The sequence below is a fragment of the Diabrotica undecimpunctata genome, chromosome 3 (assembly GCF_040954645.1).
Source record: "Diabrotica undecimpunctata isolate CICGRU chromosome 3, icDiaUnde3, whole genome shotgun sequence".
Taxonomy (NCBI): Eukaryota; Metazoa; Arthropoda; class Insecta; order Coleoptera; family Chrysomelidae; genus Diabrotica; species Diabrotica undecimpunctata.
In genome coordinates this window covers 82,474,877-82,487,234 of record NC_092805.1, presented here as the reverse complement: position 1 = coordinate 82,487,234, position 12,358 = coordinate 82,474,877, and the positions used below count along the sequence as shown (strand labels likewise).

General features: G+C 31.4%; 1 protein-coding gene across 2 annotated transcripts in view; it reads right to left on the bottom strand.

Annotated features, from left to right (window-relative positions):
* Positions 1–12,358, bottom strand: part of LOC140436967 (uncharacterized) — a 499,062-nt gene that overhangs the window by 5,422 nt on the left and 481,282 nt on the right. The window contains exons 6-7 of one of the 2 annotated variants that reach the window (XM_072526155.1): positions 5,386–5,647; positions 2,400–2,756 (exon numbers count right to left, since the gene is read on the bottom strand). In XM_072526155.1, the coding sequence (XP_072382256.1) occupies positions 2,400–2,756; positions 5,386–5,647 (619 nt within the window). The remainder of the gene's footprint in view (positions 1–2,399; positions 2,757–5,385; positions 5,648–12,358) is intronic. The other variant, XM_072526156.1, reaches the window with a different exon arrangement.

Sequence of the window (12,358 nt, the reverse complement as noted above, 5' to 3'; positions counted from 1 at the left end):
AGGGTTTTGGAATTTTGAACGTTTTATAAGTAAAAATATGGAGTTGGTAAATGTGCCTAAAAGAATTTGACAATGGCAAGTGTGATCTTACCGAAACGTCGCCAAAACAATGGTTTTTCTAAAAACCAAAACTATTTAACGCGGAGTCAAACCCGGAAAACAACTGAAACCACATAATAGCTCCCGCCGAAATTTCAAATCCAATATATATATATATATATATATATATATATATATATATATATATATATATATATATATATATATATATATATATATATAGAATGACGGTATTAGATGAATTCGGTTTCGCTAAGTAGAAATCGTTTGATTCCTCTTTTTGTTTTATATATATATATTTATGTATATAATATATACCTATTATTACGAACATGCTTTCGGCATGGCCAATGTAACGGTTGTATCTCGAAAAAGGCATCAAGAACATTCGCGATGTATTGAGTGCGAGAGAGAACAACACATTACGTAGGCGAATTAGAGGTGGGACTACCCCAGAAGAATCGAGAGTAATACTTTTTGGTGAATATATGTAACAATGTTATGAGTGAGTTGATAAGAGAGTACCGAACTGTAAACTTATAAATAAATATATTTATATATATATATATATATATATATATATATATATATATATATTCGAACCGCTCGTTTTATTTAATCTCGCTACAATATATATATATATATATATATATATATATATATATATATATATATATATATATATATATATTATCTCATGACAAGGAAAGAACATGGACGTGTATGCAACAAATTGCAAGGTAATAGTTAGTGAGATGGGAACTCAATAACATAAATTGCATATGCTGAACATCGAAATGAAAAGCGAAACGAAACGAAAGTTTCAGAGAGGCCCCAAAAAATCAAATTGTGGATTTAAAAAGATGTGAAGATATTGTAAGAATTGTAAATACCTCAGAAAAGAAGTTTGGGAATAAAGATACCAAGTGGTGGCCAAAAGAAGTTTAAGAAAAACTAAAGGAGAGAAGAAAACTACATAAAGGATGGCAAGAAAATGATCGGGCACAGATCTTTAAAACTACAAGTTTGTCAAAAATAGCAACAGAAAAAGCTAAATCTATACGAACAACTATACTAGGGAGGGTGAGGCAAAGATATATTAAAAAACCAAGCATAGAGAAAATAAAGCAAACATGTTTAAACAAATTAGATGTATCTGAGACGAAAATAATACAATACCAATTCACAAAAAGGATGTAAAAAAACGTTGAAACAAATACTTTGACATTTTGACAATTTGACAGTAATGATCACCAAAATAGCAAACGAGGAAAGTAGGATAGGTGTGGGAGAGACTAAATTTCATGTGAAACCATAAGATTGCATCAGAACTCAGTGCTTAGTCCTTATTTAACCTTATTACTTTTGAATGAAATAAGGGTGGATAGAGTGACGAATGTCGAGGTGTTGAGAAGAATGGGAAAAGATAAAGAGGTTATAAATACAATTAAGGTCAGAAAACTGCAATATCTGGGACATGTCATGAGGGGCGAGCGTTATAACTTACTGCAATTAAGAATGAAGGAAGAATACAGGGTAGAAGGAGTCGCGGAAGAAGACAAACCTCCTGGTTAAACAATTTGGAGCTTGGTTTTACTGCACTTCTGCTGACCTCTTTAGAGCAGCGGTATCGAAAGTGCGAATTGCCATGATGGTTGCCAACCTTCTTAGAGGAGATGGCACATGAAGAAGGACAAAAACAGAATATTTGGAATATTCATTTAAATATGTAGTTACTACTATAAATGACATAGTGAAACGATTGTAAAAAGTAATAAAGCATAAAAAAGGTACAGTGGGCAGTACAGTAGACTCGAGCAAAAATTCATACTACGCTTTCTATATTTTTAAAATTTAAATATTTGTAAAATTAAATGAAGTAATTTGATTATTTATGTATTATTTATATTTTAAACAGATTCTATTAAATTTATATTTTATAGTAATTAAGAATGCAAATATTAGGGAAGCCTATAAATACATAGTATAAGTTGTAGGAGTGACACAAATCGATGCTAAAATGAGAGAACATATAAGATGGTTAGAGCATGTTCAACGTGAAGATGTTAATCACCCAATATGAATATTAGCTGATTTGCAAGTATCTGAAAGGAGCAGAAAGACCAAAGAAGATAAAGCTTAGGCACGACATGTTCAGACGCAAGATATAAATTTATAGCTTTTATTTATTTAGAGCGAAGCTGACCCCATATAGAGATAAAGGCAAAGGGAACAGTATGAGAATGTTATAGTAGTTGTGATAGTAATCATAAAAATAATTTTATTGATAAGGATGAATATACCAGTATATAAATACACAAGTACATTAGTTGCCTTACCATTTTCTATAATGCTAAAAAGTTGTCCTTGACTAATGGCACTTGGGTATTCAATAACAATATCCTTATCCACTGAATTAGGTGTAGATTTAATTGCTCTAGCATCAGTCGTGGATGTAATACTTCCAACTGTTGTAGAGGTTTGCGCAGTTTCAATGATGGGAGTCACATTGTCCGTTGTAGTAAGAAACTTAGATCTACCGATCGTACTGGTGGGCGCTACTGCTACTTTGGTTTTAGTAGATGTAGATGTTGTGGGAATATTTTGTGTTGCGCGATTCATGACAATGGGAACCAAAGACGATGTTGGTCTTGATACTGCGTTAGTGGTGACTTCCGTATCGTAAGTTGTTGCTGCTAAAAAGAAAAATCTTAAATAATACAAAGTAATTGAAATTACTATATATATATATATATATATATATATATATATATATATATATATATATATATATATATATATAGGTGAAGTCGAGAATCACTTTTGTGTATCTTGTTGTGTTTCTCGACTTCACCCTGACCGTTGTGCATTAGCCAAACATGTCCATTCCACTGGTCATCTCATGGACTATACCAACACCACAATTCTCCACCGTGAGAACAATAAATCTAAAAGAGAGTTCATTGAAATGTCTTATATTTTTCTTAACGATTTCTCCATTAATGTTAAGAGTGACATCAAGAATCTAAGCGATATATACCACCTGTTACTTAAATCAGATACCAAGAACAATACTATATCACAGATTACTAATTTGACTGATATATCCATTAACAACTAACATACCTTTATAATTAATTTTCATTAACAAAAAATATATAACATTCCCTTGCTTTTCTTAGATACGTCTCAATAAGATTCAATAATACATGAACAATATAATATAATTAAATAAAGAAAATCAAAATAATATTTCCCTTTACTGGGATTTAAATTTATTCGTTTTTTACCAATGAACCTTAACGACATAAAGATTCATACCAATTATAATGAAGTTGTCAGCGCTTGCGTTCTGGCTTAAACAGAACCTCACTTTTAACTATTTAAAATCAAAATTTAGTTATTGCCGACATTTCAAAGAATTACCTCCTTTTAAATGTAGTTGCATTGGGTTTTTCGATTAACCTTGGGTAAGCCTTTACGTGTCAAGTTCGAAGCTACCATACATTTCAATTCTTATAAAAAACTTTTTTTGCACATAGTAACAAAAAACACCACTATGTTACTAGCAAAGTTTTTTAATATTCTAACTCTACAATTCTAAGTTACGGTAAGATCAATAATGTTTTAATAGATAATATATGGTAGCTAATTATAATTTATTCTCTTTCAGCCCTGAAGAAGCCAAATTAATTCTCTTTGGCGAAAACGTTCGGCGAAACAATTGATACACATTAGAGTATTTCTTGCAGATTTCCCCAATATTTAAGAGTTTACTATTTAACTAATCTGCAAAGATTATATATATATATATATATATATATATATATATACATACATATACATATATATATATATATATATATATATATATATATATATATATATATATATATATATATATATATATGAATGTATATATTGCTGAGTCTTTCCTTATACGAGCTAGTTTTATATATAGAGTTTTTTTGTTCAGCCTAAGACCATGTTCCCTGCACAGCGTCTCCATCTGGCTCATAATTTTGGAACAGTTTATCTTCTCAGCAGGCTAACATTATGGTATCGTCCGCATATCAAAAGTTCCTGATTCTTTTGACACCTATCGTTATTCCGCTTCTTCATCCTTGTAATACACTGTTATTTGTATGTATGTTAAATATTACGGGTGATATAATACAGCATTGTCATACACCAGATCTTGGTGTAACACTTAGCAATCGAACGACTTAGTATAATCCAACAAGCATAAATGGGTTTGTTTTAACATTTAATTCATATGCTGTTCCTATTATTTGTCCTAAAATTTGCTCCTTCTTTTTTTCCGGGCATAATACCTGTTTATTTATAAGAAATCTGTGGGAACAGGAAAGGTTTTAAGCAGTGGTATATAATAAGAAGTAAAATATTACTTGGATGCAATATAAGAGCTATTGTTCTTCTGTAGTTGCTCTAGTCTGTTCTTGTGTAATGGTATGTAAAATGACTCACACCCTCGCAACTCACCGTGGTGACAAATTATGACACATATCTTGTTTATTGTGTCGATACCTATTTCTCCTACTACTTTAATTATTTCGGCCGATATGCCGTTTTCATCCGAGTGATTTATTATTTTTTAGTGATCGCACAGCCTTTACCACTTCCGATCCTAGAATTGAAGGTTCGATCTATATTTTTATTATCTATTCGATCTCTATTATCTGTACAATTTTCGCAGTGTTGCTTCCATACTTCAGTAACCTTGTTGGCATCTGTAAATTTTTCTTAGCAATTCAGTATAATTTGTGTTTGTGTGTGAGTTCTCTAGAAAAATATTTACTTTGTTGTACCGGCAATCACTCCCTATCAACGTTAGCTATCCAATTGGATGTTGCCCGTCTTCTTGCCTGAGGTGGTGCAGATTTGGACTTTTCTTTTACCCTTTCGATAATCTCTTCATATCTTTTAAAGATAGAGGTAGACAAAAGACCTTACTTCAAGGTATACAAAAAACAGTTGTATTTACCGACATATAGAGATAGATACCAACGAACAGACAAAAACAAATGTGTTAGCAGCCATGAATAATATCCTATCGCAACTCCATCCAACTCTTGAGTAAAATAGATCCAGAAGAAATGCGTAAGAAGTCATTTCACAAGTTCGTAATGTACAAAATAATTATAAAAAGCAGAGCTTACTGCGGTTTCTTGTACACTTGATTATGTATAAGGTTTTGCAAGCACAATTAAGATAAACTACAGTTAAAGAAACACTTGAAGAAAAAGATTGAAATAAAGAACTTCTACGCTATAATGTAAAACTTCTATTTATACACATATTTACCTGTTGATATTTCCAAAGTAGGCGTGATCTTTCCGGTACTCTCTGTTGACGAAGCACTCAACGTGTCTTCCGTTTCTCTTCGGTGTCTCGTTGGCATTCCGTAATCTACGTCTATGGTATTGGAGGTCCAAATTTTGGTAGTTTTACTATCGCTTTGTGTATAAGAGATTGTTGGGGTGGTGAGTAGAGATTTAGTAGATTTGTCTTCGAAATCTTCGTTGAAAATTGCGCATGTAAGTTGTTTAAGAATTTCTTCTCTATCCTGAAATAAAATTTATTATTAATATTCTTAAAAACTCGTTCCCTACAGTGGTCTGTTCCTTCTGCACAAAAGTATTACGACTATCGTTTTCGACCATCTTCCTACATTTTTTGGCCTTATGGATTGTAATTGTGGATTTTTTTGGGTAGACTTTCGTTTTTCATGCTGTGAATATGATGTTTCCATTTATCTTTATAATCAGCTATCTTGTCTTTTATAGCGTATACATTTAGCGTATGAACAATGTCTTCATTTCTTATTAGATTACTTCTTGTGCAGGATTTAGCCCTTATTAAAAATCTCAACTCTTCTGCTTGTATTCTGTTCACATATTTTGTATAATTTATTCAACATTAACTGTACGAGTAAAGATACGGCCATAGGTTTATAAATCTTTTCTTGTTTTATTATGTATTGTTTTATTAATTCAATTACTATTTTTATTGGCAATGAGCCGCAATTTAAGTTTAAAATAACTTTATTTTTGATGTTTCATTTTTACTTTGGAAATCGTTCTCAAAATACAAAACATTAATAAATTAAACAAATTTTGTTTTTTGTTACTTAAAAAAATTCTAATAATTTAATTTTATCTGAGTCATTTATATTGACAATTCAGATATATTTTATACATTTAAAAGTTGACATCTTTAAAATGATATTGCCAATATTGCTGAGTTGCGTTCCTGGGACGATTTTGTTGTAAGACAGTTCATTCGATAACATAAAATCAGCTTTAAGTTGAGAATATCTGTCAGAAAAATCATAGCATGTGATTCGTCTTTAAAATTACAACCACATGCAATGATGATAATAAAATTCTTCCGTTGGTGATTCCATAGTAGATCATGAGGAAAAAACCAGGAAAAAAATCATAATACTATTCTGACATGGTAAGTATTTGGTCTTACATTTAATAAACACTTACATAAACACCAAACTCTAATTTTATATGTATGTTATTTAAAAACATAAATGATGTATCCTTGATATGTTATTGACTTACTAATAGTGGTATTTTCTGTTTTTTGAATTTTAATTAAAAAAGAGGATATCAATAAAAAGAAAATACCACTATTAATAAGTCAATAACATATCCAGGATACATCATTTATGTTTTTAAATAACATACTTATAAAATCAGAGTTTGGTGTTTATTTAGAGTAAACAAACTGTAAGACAAAATACTTACTATGTCGGGATAGTATTATGAGGTTTTTTTCCTGGTTTTTTCCTTATGAATTGTTATGGAATCACTAACAGTTGTCTTCTTAAATACTAATCACATGTGGTATGATTTTTCTGACAGATATTCTCAAGTTAAAGTTGATTTCATGTAATCGAATAGACTATCTTACAATAAAGTCGTCTCAGGACCGCAACTCAACAATATTGGTAATATTATTTTAAAGTCATCTACTTTAAAACGTATTATATATGTCTGAATTGTCAATATAAATGAGTCAGATAAAATTAAATTATTAGAAGTAACCAAGTAACAAAAAACAAAAATTGTTTAATTTATGTTTTGTATTTTGAGAACGATTCCGAAGTGGGAATTGAAACGTCAAAAATCAAATTATTTTAAACTTAAATTGTGGCTCGTTCCCATTTATCAATAAAAATAGTATTTGCTTAAGCTGCCAAAAGAAACTAGCTTCACAACGATGATTTATTAATTATTGCTAGGAATTTTTGTATTTTATTGTCCATATTGTTATCGTATTCATAACTTGTGTCGCACCTCAGTACTAAAAATTAGTCTATTGTCGACGATTATTTATTTGTCCACAGGTTATACTGCATATATATTTGGTTTAACCCACGATACACAAATACAGGTATGCTATTGCGCACGCTAGCTCTATCTCTCTTCTCTCTGGCACAGTGTGACGTCACGTTCGAAGCAAAGTTTCTATTTGAACACTAACGCTTGTCCTGCTAGTCGCTAATATTAAATATATATATATATATATATATATATATATATATATATATATATATATATATATATATACATATATACTCTTCGAGTGTTCCTTAATTTATATTGGATTGACGATCGTACTCGTTTTCTAGATATATATATATATATATATATATATATATATATATATATATATATATATATATATATATATATATATATATATATATATATATATATATATAGAAGCATGAATATTTGGCACTTTATATTATAAGATGTGTAGTTTACAATCTTTTTATTTTTTTTGTATGGGTTTTCTGATTATTGAAAACAACTTTTTCGACGTTTCTATACATAAAGTGTGTATATTCATAATAATGTAGGAATATAATAATGTCTTTTTAATTCATAAGCATAAAAATGAATTCTATTTTATACATATTTCGACGGTCAAATTCATTACTGGAATATTTCCAAAATCGTGAATTTGAATAAAGTATGTAGAATGGTTAAATATTAAAAACACTTTCTGAATCACTTAATTCTTCTTCTTCTTCAGGTGCCATCTTTCTTTAAGATGCTATCTTTCCTTGCATTATGAGTCGCAGGATGCCATACTTCTCGCCCTGCATCACATGTCCGAGATACTGTAGCCCTCTTTCTTTAATTGTAAGTTTAACTTCCTTCTCTTTACTTGTCAGTACTTCATTGTTCGCAACTCTATCTACCCAGAAAACCCTCAAAATTCTTCTATAGGTCCACATTTCAAAGGCGTTAGTCGTCTTATTGTGTCTATATTTAACGTCCATGATTTCACTTCATAGTATAGTACACTGTATACGTAACATTTTGTTAGGCGATCACTGGAAAATTGTTTTAAATGAATGTGACACAATATAACTTCGAACTTTGACTGGCATTTTCCAACGTTAGCTTAATTTAAATGTTCCAGTAATGAATCCGGCCGACAATTCATAATAAAGATTTATTGAATATTTTATACTACATTATTAAAATTTACTTCTTAAAGTTAAAAAACTTCTTCGTTTGGGTACAAAAGAGAACATCTAGAGACTGTCTAGCACCAATCTGGTCCATATATGTCTCATAATTTTGTAGAGTTTCCTAAACTGTATTTATGCTTGAATTTGTATGCAATAAAACCAGCAACATACTTCAAATAGTCCCGATGAATTTTTTCTTTCAGCTCATAATTGTCTGCGACTTTCAAAATGTGATCGTCAATTATATGATTCTCCTCCAAGTAGTGAGCTTCTATAAATGTTTTTTAAAGTATTTTGTCATTTTTTGCGTCAAGCAAATATCTTCTGACGCCGAAATATCGCTTGGTAATTGAGGACTTTCTATTGAGCTGTTACTTACGCCAGATTCACTAGCTTCAATAGTATTGCGACATTCTCTAAAGATCGCCGCCCAATGTTTTCCTAAAATATACCATCTTAACCTATATTTAAAATCTATTGGCGAAGGATGCTCATTGCACCACCCATTCCTCGAATATAAGAAAAAAAAAAGTTCTCTAGCACGTCTTGATCCAACATCGATGTAGAGAGTCAATTTATGCGCAATTATCAATTCTGAAGTCGATATATTTAGTAGCGCTTCAAAGTAATCATTGTTGATTATTTTATTGTCAATAAGAAAACCTTGACCAATTACATGATTTCGGTCAAATTAAATAATTTTAATAAAAAAAAAAAAAATCAAATGTGGAGGATCTGCAAAAACAAAAATATTTAAAGACTTATCACAGGCCTGATTAATAAAACAATTTTTGTCATATCCAACACTCAGCTGAGACCAAAGAGCGGTATTTCCAATACCCATGGCATTGGTGATCTTATATGTGGGGATATGATAATTTTTACAATTAGCTATGGCACAATCCGGCATGTTTGTCGATAATATACAAAATTAAACTAAACAGACTAAACACTAGGAAAAGAGATGGAAATGAAAGGCTTTGTAAAAACAATTCAGCTACCGCAAGATCCACAAATACATCTACTGGGACAGAGAATCCTATATCTCGAACACCTTAGTACCCTGTATTGTTACTTCGCAGGTGACGTCATGCTAGTCGGAGTACACATTTCTATTTCTTGAGTAGTCTGCCGGTATTTGTATATCATGGGTATAACCAGGCTAGTTGTAGTTTGTCTTCGTTTCTTGTATTATTATTTTGTAGTCTGTCAATATTAGGGATTCAGATATTCCCATGTACTTGGAAAGGAAGGTCTTTGATCAATGTGTACTCCCAGTTCTAACATATGGAGCAGAAACATTGACCCTTACCAGAAAAGTAATCAATACAATACAAGTGGCACAGAGAGCGATGGAGAGGTCAATACTGAATATATCCCTCAGACACAGAGTAAAAAATACAATAATTAGGAGAAAAACTGGTGTTACTGACGCAGTTCAAAGGATTACAACATTGAAATGAAACTGGGCGGGGCATGTTGCCATATTAAAAGATGGAAGGTTAACGAAGAAAATTCTGGAATGGTGACCTAGACACGATGCTTATCGTAATAGAGGACGTCCTCCAACAAGGTGGTCAGATGACATCAAGCGAATTCAGCACAACTGGATTCAGGGTGCTCAAGATAGAATGCATTGGAATTATTTACGGGAGGCCTATGTCCAGCAGTAGACTCAAAACGGCTGATAATGAAATATTAGGACGCTTAGTGACTTCATCGGGTTGTATAAAGCAACATTCTATAAATTCCAGTTTTTGGCGAACATATACGTCGGCAATATATATGTTACAAAGGTCGGGAAAAGCCTGCGGTACTGTATGACTCCTTAATTGATTTTGATTTCTTCTACCTTTTCTCGCCAATGTCCACCACTATTTTTTTTTCGTGACTATTAAACAGATTTGTATACAAAACTCTAATTTCCATTACAGTAGTCAATACATTTAATTTTATAATGTCGAGTATATAAATATTCAGTTTATATAACCCACACACAAGTCATCGGGCCATTAGTAGAGAAACTGGAAATTTCATTCATATAAAGGTATAAAGTACAGTTGCATCAATACCTGTAACAGACGGATTTTCGACAAAGAATCCAATCAGCACCGGTGGACCATGAACCGATTGGAAAGAATAATAGGATTGCATACTATAGGTTCTTATTTTTTTGATGGAAATCTTGGCAGAAAATTTTTAAAATATTTGCGCAGGAAATTTTCTAGCCTTCTTGATGATGTACAGCTCGTTCATAAAAAAACTGATACGACTCTTAAAGTGTATTTTGTAGAAAATGGAACAGTGTATTTTGAAGAATAAATACTTATTATTTACATACTGTCACTGTCACTGCCAAATCTTAAAATTTGTCAGATAACTTATTCTGTTCAACCTCAAAAAATGGCTCACATGCTAGCAAAAAACTAAAAGCAACATTCTATATATGTACTTATAAGAATTGTAACGAAATTAGAAGATGGTTGCTCACTATCTGCCGTAGCGAACCATTTTAACGTAAGCAGACCAACAGTTTTTAATATTAATAAAAGATGGGGAGAATAAGAAACTCTCGAAAGAAAGCAAGGTTCTGGAAGACTAAAAATATCTACCGCTTATGAAGATCGTACGCTTTTGGAGAGATTAGAAGAGAATCCTTTTGAAGATGCGAAAACTGCAAGAATTATTTCACACTTTACGGGAAGAGAGACGACAACTTGGCGCAGAATTAAAGCATCGCGTCATAGGTACCGAACTGCAACAAAAAAACAAGCTCTTACAGCACAACAGAAGCAATCAAGACTTATATTTGCTTTAAACCATCAGCTACAAAATCTTGGGACCGGGTAATATTTACAGATGAGAAAACTTTTCAATCTTCTAAAAAGGGCAAAATTGGAATGTATAGACCAGATAATAATAGGTTTAATCCTCTATATGTTGATAGATATCGAGTAGCTGGTCATTTTAGCGAAAATGTATGGGGATAGATTTCATCTATCCATATTGATGGCAGGTTTGTTGGGCAGACTTATCTGAATATTCTAGAAAACATCATGTTTCCCAGTGTAGAACATTTGTATCCAGAAAATAGTTTTATCCTACAACAATAAAATTGTTCTGTTCACACTGCAAATATAATAATCCAGTGGCTCCAAAATAACAACATCGAAACCTTACCATGGCCCAGCTATAGTCTAGATTTAAACCCGATCGAGAATGCGTGAGAGGTTATTATAAAACGGTTGTATCGGCTAAACAACAGTTTTGGGAAAAGCTCTCTGAAGAAGACAATTTTATAGTTCCTTTCACGCAGATGGACCGAAGACTACAAGATGTTATCAATGCTGATGGAGATTTTACAAAATATTAATTTTATTTTTACATACCTAAATAGTATAGTTTTGCTCTTCCAGACCTCACTTTCTTTCGAGAGTTTCTTGTTCCCTCCATTTTTTAATAATACAAAAACTGTGGTTCTGCTTATGTTAAAATGTTTTGCTGCCTCTGCTAGTGCCCAGTTATCTTTTAATTTGATTAAAATTCTTGCTTTAATATATCTGTGGCTAGAAGGCAAAAGGGAATAACTCTCATTTGGAAGTTTTTCAGTACAGACATTTTTAGTTCATATGGTCTTTTTGTTACCTTATAGACGTAATATTAGTAACGTTTGTATATTTCTAAATCCGACTTACATTCTGTTAGATATATTTAAGTGTTTTTTCTTAAATTAATATCTATGTATCCATTATTTTGATAAATTAAAAAAAATATTTT